Source organism: Phyllostomus hastatus, unplaced genomic scaffold (genome assembly GCF_019186645.2).
Source record: "Phyllostomus hastatus isolate PE091 unplaced genomic scaffold, TTU_PhHast_1.1 phas_contig_17, whole genome shotgun sequence".
Classification (NCBI taxonomy): domain Eukaryota; kingdom Metazoa; phylum Chordata; class Mammalia; order Chiroptera; family Phyllostomidae; genus Phyllostomus; species Phyllostomus hastatus.
In genome coordinates this window covers 40238171-40266092 of record NW_025333664.1, presented here as the reverse complement: position 1 = coordinate 40266092, position 27922 = coordinate 40238171, and the positions used below count along the sequence as shown (strand labels likewise).

At 37.3% G+C, this 27922-nt stretch overlaps 2 protein-coding genes and 1 pseudogene across 2 annotated transcripts in view; 2 read left to right on the top strand and 1 right to left on the bottom strand.

The window, feature by feature from the left end:
* CFAP61 (cilia and flagella associated protein 61) overlaps positions 1-7546 on the bottom strand; it is a 418587-nt gene extending 411041 nt beyond the window's left edge. Inside the window, exon 1 of the mRNA XM_045833360.1 lies at positions 7444-7546. The gene's annotated coding sequence lies outside the window, so the exon portion shown is untranslated. The remainder of the gene's footprint in view (positions 1-7443) is intronic.
* Positions 279-4840, top strand: LOC123814695 (annotated as a pseudogene).
* Positions 7547-7639: 93 nt separating the features above from the next.
* Positions 7640-26731, top strand: CRNKL1 (crooked neck pre-mRNA splicing factor 1). The gene is made up of 14 exons (XM_045833353.1): positions 7640-7781; positions 9406-9558; positions 10366-10457; positions 11300-11458; positions 14358-14524; positions 17118-17296; positions 18708-18878; positions 20277-20468; positions 21205-21264; positions 21976-22056; positions 22986-23225; positions 24400-24501; positions 24941-25189; positions 26071-26731. The coding sequence occupies exons 1-14, from the start codon at positions 7731-7733 to the stop codon at positions 26236-26238; spliced, it is 2064 nt and encodes a 687-aa protein (XP_045689309.1). The 5' UTR covers positions 7640-7730; the 3' UTR covers positions 26239-26731.
* Positions 26732-27922: the final 1191 nt, after the last annotated feature.

Genomic DNA, 27922 nt, shown 5'->3' with positions numbered 1-27922 from the left:
AAATTCAAGCACCACAGGAGCATGAGACAGCACTGGACTGAGCTGCTTCCTTGTCAGATGAGGAAACTGAAGGTGAAATGACTTGCCTCAGGACACACATTTGTTCTGAACTTTGGGCATCTCCTTCCAGCCCAGACCCCTGCCACTCCCACCTGTTCAAGTGACCTGCAGGGTGGCTTTGTGGTAAAAAGCCCTCCAACTTCCCAGTTCACTGGTGTTCAGATTAACTTAAGCTCAACTGCTCTTAACCATAAACCTATAGATGTTAAGGGTGCGAGATGCAGGGTAATGCAGGGGCACTTGTGAAGTTGGCAGATGGCCGCCAGAAATCTCATCCAATGGACTTTGTCTTGGTGAACTCACACCACCTTCAATTTTGCAGGCTACAGAGGGGTTTCATCAGCATACCCAAAGCAAATCCATCTCAGAAATGGCCGTACATTGTCCAAGCTCACAAAAAAGGAAAGAACAAGTACAAAATGCCAATTTATTCACTTACAAAGAGAAAAGTCAACAGCGAGGAAGTCCAGATGTTTCTGTAGCCCAGACAGTTATCAAATATGTCACATGCGCTAACTACAAATCTTATTTCCTCCCCTCAACAGGACAGAAGGGAACCATTTCTTCACCTGCCATGTGCTATGTGGCCACTGTCTTGCAACCTTGGTGTCAGGATGACTGCAGTGAAATGGGGACCTCAGGCTAGTCTTCCTCCAGCCAAATGTTGCCTTGTGGAAATGTGGGCTCAGAATGGCAGGTCTTCACATTTTGCAGAAGAAAAAGCTTTGTATTTATATAACATCTACAAAATTTGAAATATTGGCTCAAATTTTTTTTCACACTTTGCTGATTAAATAAACATTTCTTTAAGCTGGTTTAGCTTCTACTCCTGCTGTGGCAGAGTCACCCATGCACCCTCTGTCTTTGTAGACCAACTACATGGAAAGCCCAGCTATCAGAAGGTGGCTTACATGGGGCCATGGTCAAGAGCACAGTATGTGGAATCAGAGTACCAGAGAGGAGAACTAGCTTCTATCCCTTACTAGCTGTGACCTTGAGCAAATCACCTAATTCCCAGTTCCTCAGTTTCCTTATCTGTAAATCAGAGACAGCACAAATACCTCAAAGAGTTATATAAATGTGGTATTATGTACAAAACACTGACAGGAGTGTCTGACATAGTTACGAGCTCAGTACACATCAGCAATCATTAATATTATTATTATTGAGCATGACATTCTCAGGATTCAAACAGTGAACCTCAAGAAGTCACTCACCAAACCTGAAGCCTGAGGGGCCCTCATCCACTGTAGAGATGCCAAGCCAAGAAAATCAGAGATGGACATTTTTGGGTGATACCTTCACAGTTTTTCTAGATTTCTCTACATTGTTGATGACCACAGGGTCAATCAATCCCCTTTGCAATAGACACTTTCTTTCCTAGATAAATGAACACAATTTTAATCAAGTTGCAGTCTGGTTTTGATGACCTGCTAGCATTTCCTTTCTAAGAAGGCTTTAAACATAGCCCAGCTACAATGAGTTGATTTCATATTATAACTCCAATGTCAATCTTTCTTAGCATTTAATTTTTAAAATTATTTTTAATTACACAGCAGTGCATTATAATGCATTCTTCATTATACCTTCTCAATGCACAATATGTTCTCATTACAAAGAAAACCAGAAGGCTCAAATCTGGTCTATTTTATTGTGGTTAAATACACACAACATAAAACTTCTCATTTTAACCATTTTTAAGTGTACAGTTCAGTGGCATTAAATACATTCACATTGTTACCCAATTATCACCATTATCCACAACCAGAACTTTTTATTTGAAATCCTGTTTTGAAACCATTGATCCCAATCCAAGTTCCCTCTTTCTTGGGTTTACATAATTTCAGACAATCTTTTCTATTTAGGGAAACCAGCCACATATCCTACATGCTGGATGGGCACAATAGCCATCAGAAAGAGAATCATTGAAGGGTATCTCACCTAAAACCTTTCTCACTCCCAATCTTGTGAAAGCATTAACAAGCAATAAAATGACAGTATTGTTTCAAAGGAGACAGTCAGAACCTGGGGGACTATCATCTGAGCAATTAAATATCCAGTTATGTTTTCCACATCCCCTGTGAATGTGAAATTACGTACTTCCTACTGACATGGCATAAATACAGACAATAAATTTTCACATTTGTAAATATCCTTTACTTTCTTTCAGTAGAAACACACTTTAATAATGTCTAGACTCCAACTCAAGATAGCCATAAATATTGCCATTTCTGGGTTTGGTTTTAACTAAAATCAAAATTTGAAAGAGACAGCCTATTTGTAAAACATTATATAATAAGCTAATGCTATCAACAAGTAAAAATTCTGAATAAAATAAAACATGAAAGTATAATTAGAGAGCTGAACTTGGACAAAAGAAAACAAAAAAATAAGGAAGAAAGGACAAGCAAGGAGCACCCTCCACCCAGATGGCAATGACTTTACATCTAATGGCTCAGGAAGTGATCAGATCCGATCACACACTATGGGACAGAGTTTTAACATTCCGTGATGATAGTATAGGCCTCATTCAAAACAGAGAACTGAAACTAAAACCATACATACAAATTGGACTTTGGAGAAGTGACTTTTCAGTGAATGATGAGACTAGAAAAATTAAACCCACTAGCCCAAAAAAGTGGCTGGAAGTTTTCTCTGCCCATAGCTCTAGGTAGAAAACAGAACAAAACAAAACAAAACAAAAATGCTTGTGAGGAGTTCAAATTCCAGACCAAAGTGGGTGTGGCATCCCAATCCACACTACTGGTGTAGTATGGAGATCTCCACAAACTTCAGATAAGACTCTGAATGTGACTATAAAACAAGTGTTTGCAATTATTAGAAATATAGAAAGAAAAATAAAAGACATGAGAAAAGGTAATTATAAAAAAGAAATTTCAAAAATGGAAAATATGGTCATTAAAATTTAAACTAATTAGATGGGTTAAAAAAGATAAGATTGAAGAGAATTAATGAACTGGAAGACATTTATAAAGGAAGCCTATACAAATAAGCACAAAGAAATAGGAAAATAAAATGCAATTAAAAGACATTAAGGCAGAATGAAAAAAATTTTCATCATAATGATTCCAAAAAGAACAAGTGAAAGGCTGAAATAATAGCCAATGATTTTTTAGAATTGGTGAAAGACATGATTCTTCAGTTCTGAGCAGGAAAATAAAAATAAATCCTAAATATATAGTAGTACAACTACAAAACTCCAAAGATAAAGAGAAAATCTGAAAGTAACCAGATAAAAGACAGACTGTCTTTGAAAGAATAATAATTACACTTAGAGAGTATATTTCTCATCAGCAACAATAGAAGTCAGTAGTACAGAGGATGGTATACTTCTGTGAAGGGCCGATGATAAATCTTTTAGGCTTTTTGAGCCACATGTTCTTTGTGCAACTACTCAACTCTGCAACTATAGCAAATTAACAACCAGAGTCAATATGAACGCAAGTGAGTATGGCTGTATTCCAATAAAATTTTACTTATGGACACTGAAGTTTGATGTTACAAAAACAGACAATGAGCTGAATTTGGCCTATGGGCTATAGTTTCCCAACATCAGAATAGTATTTTTAAAACACAAAGGGAAAAATAACCATTAACCTAGAATTCTATACCTAACTAAACAATCATTTTAAAAAAATAAAGGTGAAGTAAACACAATTTCACCCCTTCCACACAGTCACGCCAAGTTAGCAATTTTAGCCACACCTGACACTTCCCACCACTTCCCAGCCAAGGGCCCCGCAAAGTGTAGGCAGGATCCAAGCATTCTGCATATCAAAGAAATGTGCTTCATAAAGAAGCAGGTGGAGGCATGGGAGGTAAAACACCACCTGCTACTCATAAAACCAAATCAGAAGAAAATAAGGAGGGAAAAAATAACAACGTGGAGGAAGACATAAAAACAGACTAACCATCCTGAGGAAAGTGATCTAGAAATTAACAGTGAGAGTGTGACTGAAGCAGACACTGATGCCCCTCAGTTAATGGGAGATGAAAATGTAGAGATAACCAAGGAGATGATGGATCAGTCAAACAATAAAAAACTGGCTGCCACTGATGCCCCCTAAATGATGATGAACTGCAGAAAGCCATTGATTTGCTCACAGATGCCATCACGCTGAATTCTCACTTGGCCATTCTGTATACCAAGAGAGCCTGTGTCTTCATCAAATTACAGAAGCCAAATGCTGCCATCAGAGATTGTGACAGAGCTATTGGAGTAAATCCTGACTCAGCTCAGCCTTAGAAATGGTGAGGGAAAGCACACAGACTTCTGGGCCATTGGGAAGCAGCCCATGATCTTGCCCTTGCATGTAAATTGAGTATGAAGATGCTAGTGCAGTGCTGAAAGAAGTTTAACTGAGGACCCAGAACATTGCGAAAGTATGAGCAGAAACATGAAGAGTGAGAGATTAAAGAAAGAATGTAAAGGGTTAAGAAGGCTCAGGAAGAACATGAGAGAGCTCAGAGGGGGGAAGAAGCCAGATGACAGCCAAGAGCTCAGTATGGCTCTCTTCCAGGTGGCTTTCCTGGGGGAATGCCTGGAATGGGAGGAGGTATGCCTGGAATGGCAGGAATGCTTGGGATCAATGAAATTCTCAGTGATCCAGAGGTTCTTGCAGCCATGCAGGGTCTAGAAGTTATGGTGGCCCTCCAGGATATGGCTCAGAAGCCAGGAAATATGTCAAAATATCAGAACAGCCTAAAGGTTATGAATATAATCAGTACATTGTCAGCCAAATTTGGAGGTCAAGCATAATGCCTTTCTGAGAGATAAAGCCCTTGCTGAAGGAAAAGCAATTTGGATCACCATTGGATGTCACAATAATACAAACCAGTGTACCTCTGACCTTCTCATGAAGAAAGGTGGGGTGGATTGAAGAAAATCCCTCCCTCTCTGCCTCAAATGCAGCTGTAACACTTTGCAGTGGTTTTCCATTATGGTTTCAGACAATGTTTTCTTATTATAAAGGAATTATAAAGTTTGAACACTTTTAAATCTTAAAAATATTTACAAACAAATTTAAAAGCTGTGTTAAACCCTACATTTTTCTTTACTAAAAAAAGACAATTTCATACAAAAACTAAAAGAAATTTCCAAAGAACCTGGTTAAAAGAATAAAGATGTGTATCAGGAAGAATAAAATTAAAATCAGAAAGGAGTGGAATACAAGAAGAAATGCTGAGGAGAAAAAAAGTAAACATGCAGGTATATGAGGGGGAACCCCAAATCCCCCCAGAATTATCTTCTGAAGGGTGGGCCTCTTGTAGTACAGGTTTCCCCCACTAGATGAGTGTTCTAGGAACCCATCTGTATCAGTCTACCAGCTGGCTTTGTTGTGAGAGGCTGCATTCAGTTTCAGTGAATTTTTTTAAGACTCTTTCATCAGGTTTGCCCATTTTATGATGGATGACTTACAAGCATACTGTCTACATGGCACTGAGTGTTCAGTAGTTTTTGGCCAAAAACAGCATGACCCCCATGCCCACCCTCCCTTTTCACCTGATCTCACCCTGAGCAACATTTTTTTGTTTCCCCAGGTTAAAAATGTCCTCAAAGGGAAACACTTTGCCGATGTGGAAGAGGTTAAACAAAAAACAGCAGAAACACTAAAAGGCATCAAAATCAACAAGTTCAAAAACTGTTTTGAGCAGTGGAAAAAAACACCTTGATAGGTATATTGCATCAAATGGAGAGTAATCTGAAGGTAATCTGTATGTAAAAATAAATACACACTTTTAATAACGAAATTCCACTTGGGGGGGTTCCCCCTTGTATCTAAATAAATAAGAATTTATGACAAAAAGAAAAGTAATGATGATAAATTTTGCTCAAAAAACAAAAGCTGAATTGAATAACCAGACAACAAAAACTTGTGAGGTAGAAGTAAAGCCTTCTGGGTGTTTGTATCTTTGAGAGGAGGCTAGAGATGATTAACTGTAAACTTTGTTAAATCAATTATGCATAATTACAAACTTAAAAAACTATTTAAAGGAAACATTTTTATTTTAATTGTTTATTTATTTTGTTAGGTGATTTCTCTTTATAGTTATATAAAATCTAATTCAACTTATTTAAAATTTGAAAAGTGAGCTAAAATATTAATTAATAACAGATGGTACAGAGCTATGGCAAATATTTTCTTATATGTTACAAATGTCTTCACTCGGGAAAATCAAAATAAAATTTTTTGAAAGCATATCTGCAGATAAAATATACAAATATATTTTTTTCCAAACACCAAAAGAGACTTGCAACAGTCAAAATTCTCTTAACCAATGAGCCACCAATACATGAAAAGACAGGGAGGAACCTTAAATGCATATTAATAAGTGAGAGAAGCCAATCTGAAAAGGCTGTTACATATGCATCATTCCAATAATATAACATTCTTGAAACATCAAAACTGTGGAGACAATAAAAACAATCAGTGGTTGCAGAGGGCAAAAGAGGAGGAATGAATAGGTGGAGCACAGAAAATTTTTAGGGCAGTAAAACCACTTTGTACCATATTCCAATGGTGGATACATGTCACTATGTTATTTGTCAAATCCCACAAAATGTACAGCACCAAGAGGGGACCCTAATGTAGACTATAGACTTTGGGTGATAATGTGTCAATGTAGGTTTATCAAGTATAACTAATGTACCACTTTGGGGGGAGAGGATTACTGGTGGGGAAGCTGGGGGTTGAGGTGGGAGGGGAAATTGAAAGAAATTCTCTTTCTCTTTCATTCAATTTCGCTGTTAACCTAAAAGTGCTCCAAGAAATAAAGTTTTTTAAAATTTCTTAACCATTTGCTTTCTCATAAATTAATTTTTCTGGTTTTGAAGGCATATCAAGAATTATACCAGCTAACATTTACTGAACGCTTTACATAGATTTTCCCTTTAATCTTGGTGAAACAGATATTATCCTCCTCTTATAATTAAAGACATCGAGGCCAAGAGAATTTATGTAGTTAAAACACAGAGAATTTAAACATCTCTTCATCTGACAAGGTTGGCTGATTTGCTAGTAGTTTACTGATTAATTTTTCTTATCATCTGACTTTAAAATACCTTCAATTACTTAAAAATAGATGTTTAACAACCTTGGTGTTAATTTTTGATGCACTACTGTCCAGAAGCGAAAGGGTGAGGGTCTCAGAAATTACAAAACCTAGAAGGCAACTTCGCACCGGGAGGCCTTGAGTGCTGCGGCTCAGTCCTTGGCATGCTGGGAATAGTAGTTTTCTGACCTGCCTCTCTTCCCCCGCCCTCAAGCATCCAGATCAGAGATAGGCTAGTCCCCTTGCCGGGGGCCTAGGGTACACGTATTCAGCTATCCTTGGGTGATCATCCCAGACCCAGACACTGACCTTGATGCGTCCTTGATGCCCTGGACCCAGTCCTTGAGTTCCTGCCAGGAAGAACACCTCTATCCACCCTAGCCGCAGCTGCAGGACGCAATGCTCCACAACGACTCTTAGGACGCACAGCCAAGTTACCACAGAAACGGTGTTCCCTGGGTCACAGCGCGTGCGTGAGGTCAAAGTCACTTGGCTTCCGGTTCCGGGATCCCGCTGACTGAAAGCTTAGAGTTGTGGGCGAGCTGTCCGGCCAATTTTGGGGGTTCGGAGTTCGCTGGGAGTCTTCTGCTGCAGCAATGGCAGCCTCCACTGCGGCCGGGAAGCAGAGAATACCCAAAGTGGCCAAGGTAGAGGATAGCGAGAGCCCTTCTGAGAAGGGCCTCGGGAGAGGGGATTACGCCAGGCTCCTTGGTACGTGGGGTGGGTGAGTGAGCGCCAGGCCCACTTCCCGCGGGGCGGAGGATGATGAGGAGCAGAAGGGATAACTGGTATTGGGATACAGGCTCTTGTCACTCCGGAGTACAGCCGGCGTTGGTGTGGCCTTCGTTGTAGTAAGGTGTTTTTGCGGGCGGGAGGAGGAGAGGGGTCATTCAGCATAGATAACTGAGCCAGGCTGGACGCTAGACGCTGCAGAGCTGCACGGTAATGTTTGCGAGGAGCAGTACACAAATAAGATAAAAGTGTACAACAGAAACTTGCCAAATGCTACTGAGGCAAAGTAGAATGTGCCCTTGAATAGTAGATTGTATGAGGTGTCCGAAATAGACTTGCCGAGGAAGTGACATTTAAACTGAGACTTGAAGGCTGAGTAGGGATTAGCCCACCTGAAAGTTGGAAAGAATGACAGCAGATGACAACAGTTGTGTAGTGATGTAAGTTAATTAAACGATAAATTTGATGTCTGGTATTCCTATCGGTGGATGATAGTTACCAGGTATTTAATATGTAGCAGGCTTTGTCCTAAGCCTTTACAGATAGATATTCTTCCAGTCTGTTTCTCCATCCCAGATGACTCTCTTGAGCCTGTTCTTTACGTATTTATTTAGATAACTGCCAGAGATAAGCCTATAAGGCATATAGCACAAAGTCTGGTACTTAATACTCACTAGGTATGAGCTATTATTATCATCATCATTTCACAGCACTAAATAGCTAGTATTTCTTAGAATTCCATTCCATAAACTTTTATTGGGCAGCACTGGTGCAGAAGAAATAATGTGAACCATATATGTAATTTAAGTTTTCTCATAGCTACTACATTAAAACATCAAAACAGGTGACATTAATTTTAACTATATATTTTATTTAATAACTTGGTGTATCCAAGCTATTGTCATTTCAACATATAATCAATGTAAAGCAATAATTAGGTATTTTATTCTTTTTTTTATACACAGTCTTCAAAATCCACTGTGTATTTTACACTTACAGCCCATCTCAATTTGAACATGTGGCTCATGGCTACTATGTTGGACTGCACAGGTTTGAGACCTCAAGAATCTTATAGTGTGATGATGGCAACTTAACCGAATATTGTCTTTGACTTCAAATGCCATGAAAAACCAAATGCAGTTACCCACTTAGGGCATTATCATCCACCTGGAACCTAAGTTGAAGAATTCTGTAAATAGAGATTGTAATGCTAGCTAAGATAATGGTTTATATCTTGATAAACAAAACCTCAGGTGAGAGTTTTACCTAGGCAGCCTCAAAGTTTTTTATTTTACTAATATAAAAGGGAAAAATTGCTATTTTTGCTACCTTTTCTCTTGCAACTTTTACCTATAGCTTGTTAATAGATATCAGGCATAGGATAGGAAACATATTTTTTGCTATTTAGTTGCTCAGAGAAATGGGAACATGTTGTACAAAGAAGGCATCTTGTAACAAAGTGTGCATCCTAAAAATCTTTGTTTCTTAAACTTTGTGTGAAGAGCATCTACTAAAAATAAACATGTCTTGTCATAAAAGGTAAAAAACAAAGCCCCCGCTGAGGTACAGATAACTGCTGAACAACTTTTAAGAGAAGCTAAAGAGAGAGAACTTGAGCTTCTTCCACCTCCACCTCAACAGAAGATCACAGATGAAGAAGAATTAAATGATTATAAACTAAGGAAAAGGAAGGTCAGTCAATGTGATGTCTTTCAGCATGTTAATATTATTAAGGATTTCTAGGTCAGAGTTTCAAAAGTTCCTCATTGTTGACAGACTCTAAGATGAGGTTAGTGTTTTTATCCACATAAATAATATAATTTCTGGTTATCAGAAAACTACTTTCTGAACATTATGAAATATGCCATGAGTTGTCTGTTTCAGAGTGTAAAGAAATAAAGTACTCCAGAGACATAATTGTTGGTGCTCAAAGATGAGTAGGAGTTTAACAGGTGGAACAACTGACAGCTGGAGGAAGGGTGGACTTTGCACTGTGTTCTGTGCTTCTTATCTCCGTTCCACCTCCTGTGTTAAGAGTTAAGATGTGGGAAAGAGGACCGGGAATTTGATCTGACCATCTCACTCTAGAATGTGGGATTATTTTTAAACCATTAATTCTGTCATATCTACTTATCAGTTATTCTTAATGAATTATGTATGAACTTCTGTTACATTACCAAAAAGACTTAGTCAAAAACATTTTCTTATTAGGCCCAAGCAGAGCATATTACAGTATCATGAGTTGTATTGAGCAATAAAATATCAACAAATCTGCTAATAATTCTTTGTATCTAAAGTTTTCCTCTTGCTTGCATGTGAGACTTTATGCTGTAATTGTCTCCTGTTGTGGGTTTCTTATTTCTGAAGGATTCCAGGATATAATTTCTCTTAAATAAGAACAAAATGAGTAAGAACCTTTTTAGTACAGGATTAATAGACAAAGGATGATATCATTTTTAATAATTTTTTTCTTTAATTTGAACCTTTTTGCCTTCTCAGACTTTTGAAGATAACATAAGAAAAAACAGGACTGTGATTAGTAACTGGATAAAATATGCACAATGGGAAGAGAGTTTAAAGGAGATTCAAAGGTAAAATTGCTGATCATGTAAATTTATACATAAAGATGTCATAAGTTAACAGATCCAAAAAAAGAAAAGAAAAGAAAAGAAAAAAGTTAAAGCACAAGTAAAAGATTGTGTCTCTGTTAGTAACTTTCAAAGTTTGTTCCAGAGAGCCCTGGGGTTCCTTGGAGGAGCCTCAGTCGCACTGTGGTAGGCTAGTCCTGGGGGTAGCAGAGTATGAAGCTCTATAAGTGAGTCTTACCACTAGTACACTCTCTACAGCCACAAATGCGCAATTTCATCTGCTTTCTCTATTTTTTTTTAATAAAAAAATCTTTTACTGAGACAGTGGCCAGTTAAAATCACAACCTGGCCCTTTCTATTGTTTAGTGTTTCTGCACTCTCTCAGCATGTCCCCTGCCCCCACTGTGCTACGTGCTACATACTTGCCGTTTCGTGAACACATCTTCTTACTGTAACACTTGACTTTTCTCTCTACCTGGAATGATTACCCACTCACCTACTGTGGCCTCTGACACTTTGCTCAAGTTCCAGATTTGTTCTCAGTTCTGGAGTTAGGCTACTGCTTAGCCTTTTCCACTACACATTTTTATTTCTTTTCTTCTGCTTCCCTGTACAGATCTTGACTATAATATTTATTACAGTGTATTGTAATTACTTGCATGTCCATCTTTCTGTGTCTTTTTAAGGTTCCTGAGAATAGCATTATATCTTTTCACTTTTTATGCCCAGAACCTGTCTCTTGGTGGACCCCTGATAAAATAGCAGGGCACTACAGATGATTTGAAATAGTTGCTATGTGTGTTGTGTGTACTGCTTTTAATGCCCTCCAAATCTTGCTTCTTAAGGGCTCGATCCATATATGAACGTGCTTTAGATGTGGACTATCGAAATATTACACTCTGGCTGAAATATGCGGAAATGGAAATGAAGAATCGCCAGGTCAATCATGCCCGAAATATCTGGGACCGAGCCATAACAACTCTGCCTCGAGTCAACCAATTTTGGTGAGTTTCTGATCTAATGAAATGTTTTTTTGTAGACCAGAAGGGTGCCGTATTTGTGTATTTATTTTGTTTACATAATGTAATCATACAGATGTATTTGATTTTATACATATATGTATGTATAAGTGCTTTTGAATGTCCTGTAGTCTATTAAGTCATAACCAATGTCTAATAGCTGTGTAGTCAAAACTAAATTTTGATTACAATCTTTAATGCATAAGAAAGTTCTTGTTGAATTAAGCAATTTTTAAGAAAATAGGAAGAGCCAGGATTGGGACCTAAGGCCATTTTCATGGTGATACAGAAAAGGACAGGCTATATATAAGCTATATTGTCTTTAATTAAGCTTCTGGCAATGATGGAGGGGTACGTAGATATGCTTCACGTCCTTGCACAACCAAAAGAAAGATAACAACCAATTAAAATAGAAAAAACAACTAGAATTGCCAGTAAATCATACAGTATGAAAGCCCGACAACCAAGGAGTTAAAGCAGAAACATTCATCCTGACTGTGCAACAATGCAGCAAAGTGGGTTGTGCTGCCCAGGAGAATACATAAGGCACTGCCCTGGTGAATACTTAAAGCTCTGCCATGTAAAATGTTAACAGGTGCACTGAAACAAAGAAATACAGCCCTAATGGAAGAACAGATCAAAACTCCAGAAAAAGAACTAAGTGACAAGAAGATGGCCAACCTATCAGATGCAGATTCCAAAACACTGGTCATCCGGATGCTCATAGATGATTGTATATGGCTTCCAAAATAAAGGAAGAAATGAAGGCTATACAGAGTGAAATAAAGAAAACTATACAGGAACTCGCAGTGAAGGGAAGGAAACTGGGACTCAAATCAACAATTTGGAACAAAAGGAAGAAATAAACATTCAACTAGGACAAAATGAAGAAAAAGAATTCAAAAAAATGTGCAGACACTTAGGAACCTCTGGGACAACTTTAAGTGTTCCAACATCAGAATCACGGGGGTGCTGGAAGGAGAATAGGAAGAGCAAGAAATGGACAATTTATTTGAAAAAATAATGAAGGAAAACTTCCCCAATCTGGCGAAGGAAAAAGACTTCCAGGAAGCCCAGAGAGTCCCAAGGAAATTGGACACAAGGAAGAACACACCAAGGCACATTATCATTAAACTACCCAAGATTAAAGATAAGGAGAGAATCCTAAAAGCAGCAAGACAAAAGGAGATAAAACTACAAAGGAGTGCCCATAAGATTGTCGGCTGATTTCTCAAAAGAAACCTTATAGGCAAGAAGGGGCTGGAAATAAGTATTTGAAGTCATGAAAGGCAAGGACCTACATCCAAGATAACTCTATCCAACAAAACTATCATTTAGAATGGAAGGGCAGCTAAAGTGCTTCCCAGATAAGGTCAAGTTAAAGGAGTTTGTCATCATCAAGCCCTTATTATATGAATGTTAAAGGGACCTATCTAAGAAAAAGAAGACCAAGAATATGAACAGTAAAATGACAACAAAGTCACAACTATCAACAACCAAACCTAAAAAAACAAAAACAAAAATGAACTAAGCAAACAACTAGAAAAGGAAAAGAATCACAGAAAAGGAGATCACATGGAGGGTTATCAGCAGGTACAGGGAGAGGGGAGAATGGGGGTAAAAGTACAGGGAGTAAGCATAAATGGTAGGTATAATATAGACAGGGAGAGATTAAGATAGTATAGGAAATGGAGAAGCCAAAGAAATTATATATACTACCCATGGACATGAACTTGGGGGAGGTATGCTGGAGGGAAGAGGGGTGCAGGGCAGAGGGGAATAAAGGGAATAAAAAAATGCAACAGCTATACTCAATAAAATATACTAAAAATAAGATATATTTTTTCTAGCAATTCATCCTTTACAGACTTATATTTTAATAAGAAAACATGTTTGATTTAACCTTTAGGGAAGAGAATGTCTTAAATCTTCACATTTAACAATTAGAACTAGAAATCACTGAAGAACATTTTTTTCCCTAAGTCGTTTTTTAAAATAATTTTTTATTTTTCAGTTATAGTTGACATAAAATATTATATTAGTTGCAGGTATATGCCCCAGTAATTAGGCCTTTATGTAACTTACAAATGATCACCCTAATAAATCTAGTATCCACCTGGCACCATACAAGATTATTGCAACTTTATTAACTGTATCTTCTGTACTGTACTTCCCCCTACTATTTTGTAACTATCAATATGTACTTTTTAATCCCTTCTCCTTTTACACCCAGGCCCCCAACCTCCCTGTCCTCTGTGAACTGTCAGAATGTACTCTGTATCTATGAGTCTGTTTGTATTTTGTTTATTTTGTTCTTCAGATTCTGCATATAAATGAAATTACCTAGTATTTGTCTTTCTCCATCTGACTTATTTTACTCTGCACAATACCCTCTAAGTTCATCCATGTTGCAAATGGCAAGCTTTCATTCTTTTTTTTTATAACTGAGTAATATTCCATTGTTATATGTACCACATCTTCTTTATCTATTCATCTACTGATAGATACTTAGCTGCTTCCATATCTTGACTATTGTAAATAATGCTTCAATAAACATATGGATTCATGTCTTTTCAAATTAGTATTTTAGATTTCTTCAGATAAATACCTAGAAGTAGAATTGCTGGGTCCTTCTTTGTCTCTTGTTATAGAGCCTTTGTTTTAAAATCTGTTTGGTCTGGTATAAATATTGCTACCCCAGTTTTTGTTTTTTTGTTTCCATTTTTATGAAACATCTTTTTCCATCCCTTTACTTATAGTCTGTGTGTGTCTTTTGAAGGGAGTCTGTTGTAGAGAGCATATGTATAGGTCTTGTTTTTTTTATCTGTTCAGCCACCTGAGTCATTTTGACAGTGACAGATGTTTTTGGATGATTTTGTTAAAGGTACAAATACACGTACATGGAGGAGATGCTGGGAAATATTGCTGGTGCCCGGCAGGTGTTTGAGCGCTGGATGGAATGGCAGCCTGAGGAGCAAGCCTGGCACTCCTACATCAACTTTGAGCTGCGATACAAAGAGGTGGATCGGGGCCGCACCATTTATGAACGATATATCCTTTGGATGAAGTCTGAGTGATGCCATTATTGGCCCAGGTTCTGCTCCTCCCATGGAGATGCAGTCATGGTCAAGACACGTCATTAATGTTGGCCCAGAAGTCAGGAATGCAAATTTCATTTGCTTTGTAAGCTACATGTGTACTTTCTAGAGACTTAGGTTGGTCAGGAAAAAGGTTTGTGGTCTGGGTGATTGTTTGAGTCTTTTCCAGTAAGATTTTGGATTCATTTATATTTTGACAGTATGCTGTGGTTCCTTGTGGAAAATGACATGTTAAGAAGGCTGAGACTGCTATAGCCAGTTCTGTTTTTCTAAGGTTTAATTCGGTCTTTAGCACCATTACTGGAGTTCATTCAGAGATTTACTCTTTACTAACCATGGTATCCCAATGAGTCATTTAATTCCTTTGAGGCTCAATGTCCTCATCTTTAAAATGAGAATAAAGATTTCTACTGTGGGCTGGTTGTAGAGATTAGATGACCACATGTTGAGTGCAGTCTTAACAACTACAGTATTCTGTCATCATTATTCAGTGTTTCCATATTTGTGAATTCTCTCACTTGCTGAAATTTATTTATAGCCCCAAAATCAGTATTTGTGGCACTTTCATATGCAAACAAACACAGAGTGATGAAAAATTTGAGTCACCCAAGACATACGGTCCCAGCTGAGGTGACAATATACCTTCTTGTCTGCTCTCATACAGAAGTGATCAAAGGATAGAGATTGAAGACATGATAAGACAGAGCTGTGTACTGCAAGAAGCTTTGGCTTTGAGGCCAGTTGGACGTATTTGAATCCCTTCTCTGGCTCTGGTTTGTGGGCAGCCTTTGACAAGTCACTTGATACTTCTGAAACTTGCTTCCTCTTTATGAAATAAAAATAGAATCTAAGGGTTAGTTGTTTTTAGGATTTAAGATTATATATAATCTATATGAGATATGTATATACCTACATATTTTCCCTAGGAACACAGTAACTTCGTAGGATGTAACTAACACAAATGATACAAATCAACTTTATTATGCAATTTTAAGATCTTAATTCTCTATTCATGTTAATATTATTAGTTTAAGAAAAGCTTTTATAGCCCTTGTTATGTGTCAGGCATTGTTATTTTTTCTAAGCACTTTACAAATATTGTTAGTTAATCCTCATGACAACCCTGTGATACAGGAACTATTCCATTCTACAAATGTGAAAACTGAGGCCTGAGAGATTAAGTATTAATTGCTTGACCAGTGTCTCTCAAGTAGTGGTGAAGATAGGATTTGAATCCAGTAGCAGCTTCAAAGCTGCTACTAATTTTAATAATTTAAAATTATTGCCATATTTGAATATATTACTAATGGAAATTAGTCATATAAATCTACCTTCCTTGAGTAATCTACCTTCCTCAAGGAAGGTGAAATCTTAACCTATCTAAAAATAGATAGGTATACCCTGTTAAGAAATAAAATGGTACCTGAACAACAATTTTTTTAAAAAACATTAAAAAAGAAAGAAATGGTAATTCAAAACTTTTTATTTTGGCTCTAGTTAGTAGTTTCTTTTTGTGACTTGTTTTTTCTTAATCATCAAATACTAGTGCTATTGAGCATTTAGTATAATAGTTGCTATGTATTGAGCACATTCTTTGGCCAGAAACTGCTAAGAGCTTTACATACATTTTTCCATTTAAGGACAGCAATCATCCAGTGAGGTAGGCTTTATTTTTCACTGTTTATAGGTGATAGAGCTGAGGCTTAGAGAAGTTAAGTGACTTGTCTAGATCACATTACCAGTAACCAGGGTCTCCAAAGTCCTATTTGTACCACTACTAAAATATTGAATAAGCACTTGGAGGAAGACACAGCTCCTCATGAAGGTGACAGATTAGTGGTTCTCCATCTTTGTACATGGTTTATCACCCTTATAGTTGTAGCCTGTGTTGTTGTGGTTTTTTGTTTGTCTTTTTAAGCCACATTTTGTAATTTCAATCTTTATTTTATTTTTCCCATTACCATTTAGTCCTTTTATAACCCCCTCCCCCTAGCAATCACCACAGTGTTGTCCACGAGTCCATTTTCCTTTTTTGCTCAATCCCTCCACCTTCTAATCCCCCACCAACTAGCTGTCATCTGCTCTCCATCTATGAGTCTGTCTGTTTTGCTTTTTAGTTCAGTTTGTTCATTAGATTCCACATATGAGTGAAATCATACGGTACTTGTCTTTCTCTGATTGGCTTATTTCACTTTGCATAATGTTTTCCAGGTCCATCCATGGTGTTTGCAAAGGGTAAAGTTTTCTTTTTTATGGCCAAGAAGTATTCCATTGTGTAAATGCCCCATAGTTATTTTATCCACTCATCTATTGATGGACACTTGGGCTGCTTCCATATCTTGGTGATTATAAATAACACTGAATGAACATAGGGGTGCTTATGTTCTTTTGAATTAGTGTTTTGGGTTCCTTCAGATATATTCCCAGAAGTGGGGTCACTGGGTCAAAAGGCAGATCCTTAATTTTTTAAGGTATCTCTCCACTGCTTTCCACAGTGGCTGCACCAGCCACAATGTCTTGCTGTTATTTCTTTAATTCCCCTGCACTTGTACTTGTTCACCCTGATGTTAAGAACTGGATCAAGTATGCCCGCTTTGAAGAAAAACATGGCTATTCTGCCCATGCACGTAAAGTGTACGAGAGAGCTGTCGAATTCTTTGGAGATGAACATATGGATGAACACCTTTATGTCGCCTTTGCCAAATTTGAAGAAAATCAGAAAGAAGTAAGTAAACTTCACTCAGTTACGTTGCAAAACAGCTTAGAAAAGATTACTTCTTGTGCACATCAAGTTCATTTCCATTTTCTTATTCACTTATCGTTGGCAAAAATGTTTTCAAAATACAAAAACATCATTTCTCAACGAAAACAGCATACATTTGTTGCAAATTGGGAGCTGAGTGATTATAGATTGTATCACAGCTGTCTTAATTTTATTGTGCTTTGCTTGAAAAGTAACCCTTTATATCTGGAGTGAGAGTATTATCTATAAACTGAGTCACTAGGTATCCTGATTAAAGGGCTTTACAGATAATAAACCTAGGAAACAAAACACCCAGAGCCTTCAGAACAGAAAATAGAATTTGAAATGAAAACATATTGTCCCATCTGTCAGTTCTTTTCTTCCATAGTATACATGGAAAATAATCCCTTAAAGTAGCTCAAATAATGCAGAATTAAGAGAAGTAGGCTAAGGTCTGAAAGCAGGGTCTTACGCAGGCCATAGAAGGGAGTTCAGATTCTATTCTAAGGGCAGTGGGAAATATTGAAGTGTTTTAGCAGGAGAAAGCCTTGGTAGAATATAATTTATATTGTAAGGAGAGCCTGTAGCTAATTTATGGAGATTGTATTAGGGGGAGGGTAGCAGAGGTGGAAGAGAGGAGACTTGAAATGGTACAGGGAAGAAGTGGAGGTAGGTTGGCTGGGGGACAGGGAGAAGCGAAGGGCTGTGTTGAGGAGTTAGAAATGGCAGGGCTTGATGAAGCAGTGAATTTGGGGAATGAAAGGAGAGGAATCAGGGAGGGCTTCAGAGAATTTTAGCTTGAGCAAGTGTGTGCCAGTAGGTATTGTTTAATCATGTTTGGGAAGACTGCCCTGACCAGTGTGTCTCAGTTGGTTGGGCATTGCCCCACAAGGTGAAAAAGTCACCTGTTTGATTCCCAGTCAAGACACATGCCTGGATTATGGGTTCAGTCCCCAGTTGGGGCACTTGCAAGAGGTGACTAATCAGTGTTTCTCTCCTTCTCTTTCTCCCTCCCTCCCCCTCTCTCTAAAAATAAATAAATAAAATCTTTAAAAATACATATAATTTTTTTAAAGAAAGATGGGGAAGACTGGGAAAGACTTGAGTTTGGTGGGAAGAAACAGGAGCTCAGTTTGGGGCCTTTTAGTCTGTGATACACAGACATCCATTTAGAAGTTTTAGGTAGAGAGCATTAACTGTGGAGCTCAAAGGAATGTCAGTCCTTCCTAACTGAAAAACCTCATCAAAGGGAGAAGGATCATCTCATTTTGGGCATTTTGAGACTTCAAAATCTAACTTACAAGTAACATTTTTTTGTCGTAACTACTTTCATAGTCATGACTAGAATGAAAACGTCATATATGGCAGATAAAATCATCTTGTCTGCTTTTAGTTTGAAAGGGTACGAGTGATCTACAAGTATGCCCTGGATAGAATTTCAAAACAAGAAGCCCAAGACCTCTTTAAAAATTATACCATCTTTGAGAAGAAGTTTGGAGATAGACGGGGTATTGAAGACATCATTGTGAGCAAACGGAGGTTCCAGTACGAAGAAGAAGTGAAGGTGAGTGCTGGTGTATATGCCAAATTCTACAAGTAAGTAAGTTGTGCCAGCCAATACTAGCTACAATAAAATGAATAATAGCAAGCTAGGGCTACCAGTGATTAATTACACTCTTGATAATGTGTCTGCAATAAATGGGCAACCATTCCAGACAGGTTGGAATAATTGAGGCTGAAAGGAAAAGGAAGCAAACAACATTCGAACTTACTATTCACATGTAGAAAATCACTTTGCTGATTGTGTGCTATAGCAGTTAAGCTAAATAATCTGGAATCCATTTGAGCTTATTTTTAAAGAAGGTGGGAGAGTCAGGGATTGTTCCCCAAAACCAGTTTTTATACATTACCTTTTATTAACTGTGTGAATGAAAGATATATTATAGACATGGTTCCATTCTCATTTCTTTACATGTAATATACTGTTTTGATTTGAATTTAAAGATGGTAGCATTTTCAAGATATCTACAAAATGACTTACCTCTAGTGTTAAATGAGGTCAGCAAGATATTTTCTAGATAAATTGTCATTAATTGAAATGTTAGGTTTCACAGTTGTGAGCATGGTTTAATTCTATTATAAGTTTAAATCTACATATAATGGCATGTAGTCATATGTAAAAATACATTTATAAAATTAGGCCTCTAATTATTGAATAATTATCTTGGGAGTGGTTATGCAAGGGGCCTTGCTGTGGGACACCTGGCTAATAATCTGTCCTCTATACAGTAGTCCCCACCTCCTTTCTGAGGTGTTGTGTTCCACTGTTTTAATTACCTACCATCAACCGTGGTCCAAAAATATTAAGTGAAAAATTCCAGAAATAATTGACAAGTTTTAAATTGCTCACTATTTTGCATAGCATGATGAACTCTCAAGCCATCCCACTCTATTCTGCTTGGAATAGGAATAATCCCATAGTTCAGCATCTCCACACTGTACACTACCCACCTGTTAGTCACTTAGTAAGCGTCTTGATTATCAGATCAACTATCACAGTATCATAGTACTTGTGTTCAAGTAATCCTTATTTTACTTAATGATTGCCTTAAAGTGCAAGAGTACTTTTAAGTTTTATCATAGATATGTATGCATAGGAAAAAATTGTGTGTGTATGTGTGTGTGTATGTTAGTACACACACACACAGTACTATCTTATGGTTTTGAGCATCCACTGGGGGTCCTGGGTCATATCCCCCACAGATAAGGGGGACCACTATATTCCTTATTCATTTCTATTTATAAAATCTCAGGAATGATATTTTTTTAAATATGATATGTAAAATCTAGAGAAAACATTGCTAAAATATAGAAAGTCATTCTGGTGCCTTCTTTCAGCTCACAGTCCAGCAAGTGTAGCTCTTGCTTTTGTTTATATTCATTAAATGTATTGTCTTTGTAGGCTAATCCACACAATTATGATGCATGGTTTGATTACTTGCGCTTGGTGGAAAGTGATGCAGAAGCAGACACTGTACGAGAAGTCTATGAAAGAGCTATTGCCAATGTTCCACCCATTCAGGAGAAGAGACATTGGAAGCGCTACATCTACCTTTGGATCAACTATGCACTCTACGAAGAACTGGAAGCAAAGGTAAAAAAGTGGAATTACCTGGCAACTATTAATGAATTCCTCACCCCTGTGCTTAAAGCTCGCTGTCGTGGGTAGTAACTGATATTTATAATCCTTGAAACAGGAATTGAATTTTAGATTCTTACAGGCTTCCATTTGTCATATAGTTAATATATTCTCTCTGTAACATTTTAAAATCTCTGTTTTGAGCTCAGGTGAGGTTTTTTGTTGTATTTTGTTTTTTAAACCTTGAGGCACAACAAGATTATCACTTGGAACTTGAAACAGAACAATGAACGAGCCAGTAGTCTTAATTGTACGTAGTTTCCTGAGTTTTCTCATAAATAGGGATACTGGCGAGATTGCACATCCTTGCTTTTACTAAAGATCAAGTGGGATTTTCAGAAATTGGTGATGTATTAGTTTAAAGACAAAGATTAAGTTTCTGCTGTTAATCTGAGACCATAAAGCATTTTTGTTTCTTTCTGCTATCAGGCAAAAAAGCCTTTCAACAGAGAAGCTATATTGGCTATCGATGGCTATATTGTTGATGGTTCTTAAACCAAAGTTTGATGGCCAGAGGTAGTTCACACTTTTGACTAGAAATGGAATCAAGATTTGAAAATAGCAACTTGTGAAAACATACTCAGTTTTGGGGGTGCACATGTTTTACTAGTATTAGTAAAATAAGTAACTAATAAAATTAGTATTAGCAACAGACTTCAATATTTTGTGAAAATTTCTTACCCTAATACAGGATCCTGAGAGGACAAGACAGGTGTATCAAGCCTCTTTGGAACTAATTCCTCATAAAAAGGTACATTTGCTTTAAGTGTTCTGTTCCAAAAGTCAAAACCTAGCTTCTGTTACTTTTGAAGTAATTCAGTGAAAAAATATTTATTGACTATTACCTAGTGGTAGGTGCCATGGAAAACATAAATAAGAATGAGATATGTTCTTTGCCTCTGAAAATAGCTTATAGTCTAGTTGAGAGGACGACCTATTACAAATGGATAATATAGTAGAAATTCAGCGGAGGATGGGTAATTGGAATAGACTGAGTGGGTGGAGGAAGATGCACATTCAAAGAGTACACTGCATGTGAGAAACAATGAAGAAGTGTTGGCACCTGAGTGGATATATGCATGCAACAGTGAATACATGTGTATTCTGGAAATGGTTGGGACGTTATCTCTACCATATTGCTCAGCACAAGAAACAAATAGAGATGGTGAATGAGTTACTGTCTAGAATAGAGGTGGCATGTTCTCCTGACTCACAGGCATACCCAGGGTCATGTAATACTATGTAGTACCCAGATTAATGTTCTGGTTTTTGTTTGTTTTGTAATTTGTGAAAGAAATATTGGCATCCTTGCTTTTCAAAAGAAAATGTATCTGTCCTAGCACAGAAGTTTTAGTGAAATCTAATTGCCTATGACCTTTTGTTAATTTAAATTTAACTTAATTAAATTTAAATGATTTAAGCTACATCTTAAGCTAGATGTTGTTGTGCTTTTGTTTTCCAGTTCACGTTTGCCAAAATGTGGTTACTATACGCACAATTTGAAATAAGACAGAAGAATTTACCATTTGCCAGAAGAGCATTGGTAAGCAAAGGATCAAGATGCATGACTAAGTTCTATGAAAAGGAAATTAAAATCTTAGTGCTTACAAGTACTATAGTTCCTAATAACAAAGCAACAGAAATATGCCTTTAAACACAGATGCCATGGCCTTTGAAGAAAGATTGGGTAATAATGCTTAATTATTGTACAGGATCCAACAGATGTAAGGCCTGCTTAAATGTGGTTGGTAGGGTAACAATATGGGTGTAAGAACTTACAGTTTTATTTTGAACATTTCACCTAAAATGTACTTGAGTGAGATATTATGTTACAAAATTACATACTTAATGAGTTTGCAATAAAAGATTTTGTAATAAAAGGGGGAGTTATTTGTGCCAGACCCTATATTTTTAACATTGGAAACTTTCTAGCTACCAGTTACCAGACTATCAGATCTGATCTTTTGTAGTCTGATCCTGTACAAAATTTTTGTTGTATTAAATGCACTTCCCTCTTTAACAGTTGTTTTAAAATTTCTTAATAGGATCAGATGTAGTGATGAAATAGTTGTCCTCTAATAAGTTACTCTTACCCTGGCTGTAGGCAGCAAAGCAGAGTTCATTCTTTACCATTTTACTTCTAGGAAACTGTACATCTGACATTTATATTCCCTAAGAGATCCTGAGAAACTAAGTAAAATCCAAAATAGTTGTCAATATAATTCTTGAACACTGTCTCCTGCTGAACGGACACCAGCAGGCACAGGCCCTCTCAACAGCTGAGTGGATTAGAATGTTTCCTTTGGTCTTTTGTCAAAAACCATCATGAAGAATATATCACAAAGAAAAGGGTGGCTTGCCACGTTGACTCTCCAAAGTTCTTGCTCGGCAGAGAACAATTTCTGGTCTACGATGTCTGTGCCAAGTTGAACCCACTAAGGTATTACAGCAGTTGGTCATTTTCTTTTCTAGGGAACTTCCATAGGCAAATGTCCAAAGAACAAATTATTTAAAGGTTACATAGAATTGGAGCTACAGCTTCGAGAATTTGACAGATGCCGGAAGCTTTATGAAAAGTTCCTGGAATTTGGACCTGAAAATTGTACCTCTTGGATTAAATTTGCAGAATTAGAGACAATCCTTGGTGATACTGAGAGAGCCCGTGCAATCTATGAGTTAGCCATCAGCCAGCCACGCTTAGACATGCCAGAGGTGAGGATTTTGAGTTGAATATAATTTAGTTTTAGAACACTTCTCTTGTATTACTTAAGATGACCATCTAAATGCGCATTTGAGAGCATAAAGATCTAACTTCCAGCCTTTTCTACTTAGATGAGGACTTTTCTGTTTTGGAGTTAGAAAGGCAGGGGAAGCAGCCCTCTAACTGGATAGTAGAACACAGCAATGACCCATTTATGAAACCAGGCTGAAGTGAAATGTAATGAGTGGGTGACTGCCCCTCTTCCTTTCTCAAACAGAAAGCTAAAGGGGATGATAGTCAAAGCAACAGGCAGCTGGCAACCCCATCCAGAGATCAAGAGAGATGGGATTGAGATTGCCCATCCCTGGATTATCCTACAGTTTTTTCCAGATTGGGCAAGCAAAAAAGGCTTTAAGCAAACCAGGATGTTCCTGAAATTACAGCTGCAACTATACTGGGAGTCCTGCCTTTGCAGAACCGTCATTGCTTCAGTATTTAAACTTGAGCCACAAGGTGGCGCCAAACTATGGCTGGGACTAATTTGAATCTACCAGGAACCACTGAACTCACTCAGCCATTTTGTTTATCTTGCACTTTTATTTCCTTTCATTTAATGGTTCACTGGGCCCCACTGCCTGCATTAGGGAAGGGCATTTTATATTACTAAGTCCATCTGTTGGCCTCAGCTCCTCCACAGACTCTGAGTTCCCAGGAGTCCAGGCCACATGTTGCTCATCCTTGTTCTCTTGACAGGCTATAATATACATACTAGCAGGTGAAACAGCTGTTCACTGAATTTTTGAGTTGCACTCAGACATATCAAGAACTTACAGTGGAGGTAAAAATAGTATATACTGGCTAATCTAGGCCTGTTTTCTCCCTGCAAGTTCGGTTGTGACACAATTATGACAATGCCTGGGAGATTAGGCAAGTTTCTCAGCTCTTTTTGATAAATCTAGTTTTCGAAAAAATGCCAAAGGAGAATCCAAAAGTGAATCAAAGGGCACCACAGCTTGTGGCAGCTTGTAAATACTATTTATTTTATCTGCATGCCATCTGTTCTTTCATTGTTCACCAAAGTCCTATGTTCCTGGATTTCCTAGGTTAAAATAGTAGTTCAACCTAGGCTTTGGATAGGGACATGCTGCATTTTAAATATCAAGGCTGATCCGTTACCTTTCTTAGGTGCTCTGGAAATCATATATTGATTTTGAAATTGAGCAGGAAGAAACCGAAAGAACACGCAATCTTTATCGACGATTGCTTCAACGGACACAACATGTCAAGGTATTGTGTGCTTTAGAGATTATCTTTGATTTTGCTTGAGTCAGCATTTGTGAAGAAATATTGTAGTTCTATATTTTAAATGTTTTTTAAAAATATTTAGTGATTTCCCTGCTTTTAAAGAGAACCTTTTGTCTCAGAGGACTTTGGAATATTAAGCTTATACAAGGTCAGTATTTATACTGCATGTGAATAAACTGGGTACCATAGGATTGAATAAAAAGTTAAACTCTTATGATTTGAAGACTATTTCAGATACTTAATTGGATATAGAAGCAGATTGCTTCAATATTAATGTACTGAAGCATATAATAAATGGAATATAAGAAATTAGCACATTAATATATTCAGATGTTATTAACAAGAAGTTAATGTTATTACTATTACATTTTTGTATTCTGGGTGACTAGGCTAATTTGGTTCTATAATAATTTTTTTAAAGGTATGGATCAGTTTTGCTCAGTTTGAGTTGTCTTCAGGGAAAGAAGGAAGTTTGGCTAAATGCAGACAAATTTATGAAGAAGCTAACAAAACCATGCGTAACTGTGAAGAAAAAGAAGAGAGACTTATGCTGCTGGAATCTTGGCGAAGATTTGAAGATGAATTTGGAACTGCATCAGATAAGGAGAGAGTGGACAAACTCATGCCAGAGAGAGTCAAGAAGAGAAGAAAAGTCCAGGCTGATGATGGGGTAAGAACTGAGCCCCTGAAACTGGTCATCTCATGTCAAATGAGCAGAAATGCCATCTGACTTAGAATTTATACTATTAAATGGCATGTGTACAATCTGAGAATGGAAACAGATAGCCTGGGGTAGGAGACAGTTGCAGTCTGTGGAAACCAAGTGTGGAAACAGAGTGTATGGTCCACCCAGGGTAGAGATGGGGAAAGGGGTGGCAAAGGCTTCTTTATTGATTCTAGAAACTACTTGAAGTGTGGTATTTTGGGAGCATTACACAGGAAGTCGAGATGGAGGAAAATGAAAATCAGCTTTTAGTAGGTAGGACCTAATCCAGAGGTTTTGTAGGCTGTAAGAAAGCTCTTATGCACAAATTGACATAACCATCATTGGCATCTCCTGAAGGCAGACTCGGGGCTTGGATTGCCGGAGCACCAATTTGGGAGGCTGTTTAAGTAAAACATGTGATGGAAGCTGGTACTAGAGAACTTTTAGAATTGGTGACCCACTGGAGGTAGAGGTGGTAGGGTACAGATTCAGAATAATTAAATGCAGATATATAGTTTTCACTATTGGATAAATTTTAAGTAAATCTTTAAAATTTTTGAATCTTGGACTGCAAGATGTGCTTAGATTTTTAGAGTCTTTTTCCACCAGGATTTTCTCTCACTGAGCCACACTTGTAGCACCGCCAATCCAACAGCTATTTATGCACTTCCAGTCTTCAGGTCTCTTGCCCTTGTTGTTTCTGTAGTAGATTTTGATGCTGTTTTGTAAAATGAACATAAGTTGAATTTGAACTCTTGGTTTCCCAGGGAAAATCCTCAACTTTTAACTGAAATGTATTTCAGTGACATGTTTGCTTACCTTTTAATTGTTTTACTTTTCCATAGTCTGATGCAGGCTGGGAAGAATACTATGATTACATCTTTCCAGAAGATGCTGCCAACCAGCCGAACCTCAAACTCCTGGCCATGGCCAAACTTTGGAAGAAACAGCAACAGGAAAAGGAGGCTGCCGAGCAGGACCCAGATAAGGACATGGATGAGAGTGAATCTTGATCTTCTTGTTCATATTGATGGTTTTATTTTTATAAATTAACAGTTTGATAGTCTTGTGACTCCTGGAAGTTTTTTTTTTATATTTCACCAGTCATGAACTGATTGAAATCTTTGGCAGCTACTTTTTGAAATTATTCTTAAAATGCTCCTGGGCTAGTTAGGTTTGGGGGGGCGGGTGTTGAGTGAAAGAATTTTTTTAACTGCTTGATTTTTTTTGACAGAATCCAAACATTTTTTGTCTACATGGTACATTAGGAAATCTAAGTAAGGTAATGTTTAGCATCTACTTTAGATGGAAATACAGGCTTTTGAGTTTTTTCTAGAAGTTTTCAAGTTACATTCTACAGGAACTTTTAAGGTGTAGTTTTCTCATGACTATCTTTTTCATAAAGATTTTATGCATTCATCTGAAACCTTTTTCTTTCATGTCTTTAGTCACATTAACTTGAGTTCCAATCCCAGCTCCACTTAGTAATAAATAATTCAACCTTTATTTTCAGTTTCTTCACTCATAAAATGAGCTAATACTCTGCCAACTCATTTTGCAGATTACATTAGATGACAACTAGACCTAATGCATTAGTTAAGTGCTCAATAAAATGTCCATTCCTGTCTATGGTCATACCATCCTGAACACACCTGATCTCATCTAAAATGTTCCTTCCTTATAGAATTGAATGTGCTTGGATTAATTTAACTTCTAAAGTTCCTACTTTTGTGACCGTTTATATTAACTGCTTTTCAAAACATTAGTTCAAAACTAATTTACAGTGACTACGTATTTCTGAACAAGGCTTTTTTTACTGAGAACATATCAGTTAAATTTCAGTTATGCCCTAGTTTCCCAGACTGGTTGAGCTCTGTAGTGGTTTGTTTAAAAAATAGTAATGTCTGCCATAAAAATGATGTTCCATATTCAAGTTTGTGAAACCCTAAATTAAGGGTTAATTAAGCCTTATTAGTGAAATCCCTTATTGCCTTCTCAGAGTCTTTGATGTGCTGCTGTATATATCAATTCCAATAACAATGCTGGCATATTCCCCAAACTTACTGGGCAAGGGAGTCATTTCTACCTAGTGTACCAATAAATATCTCCTAGCATCCTATAGTAGAAAATGTCTGCCCATAACACCTGATACATTAAACTTACCCCTGCTTTAGCACATGTGAAAAACACCCAAGGTAACTAAACTATTTGCTAAATATAACTTAAATAGCACAAGGATAGTGTATTTGATGATACATTACATTCTAAAGCAAAAAATATTTGCCTTAATTAAAATATTTACTTCAATCTGGCCTATATTTCTCAAGCCTATCTTTTCTCCTTCTGTTCACTGCCCAAGCTACTGGACTAGAACTGTGTATCTTCAAGACTGTTTTTTTACCTATAAGGACAATTAGCATACTTATTATCTGTAAATTTAATTGGGAAAATTTACTAAATTTGCAAATATATTACTCATCCACAGGAATAAGTTAGTCAATATGTTACTAAGTTTTATCTTGAAAATAAGGTAGTTTTTGAGGGCAGAACAAAAGAGTACTGTTAGGATAAAAGGGAAACCTGTCTTCAGCCTCACTGATTTAGTCATTGGATCAGTATCAGCAGTTGTGGTATCAGGTTCTGACTGCTGAGGAGTAAGGTCTGCCAGATCAGTGAAGAGGAACATTTGTGATTTTA

Excerpts from the sequence above, each read along its gene's own strand:
- CRNKL1 (XM_045833353.1), top strand. The coding sequence starts at position 7,731 with ATGGCAGCCTCCACTGCGGCCGGGAAGCAGAGAATACCCAAAGTGGCC. Across the intron at positions 17,297-18,707 it reads TTGAAGAAAATCAGAAAGAA|TTTGAAAGGGTACGAGTGAT; the intron begins GTAAGTAAACTT and ends GTCTGCTTTTAG. Across the intron at positions 21,265-21,975 it reads AACTAATTCCTCATAAAAAG|TTCACGTTTGCCAAAATGTG; the intron begins GTACATTTGCTT and ends TTTGTTTTCCAG.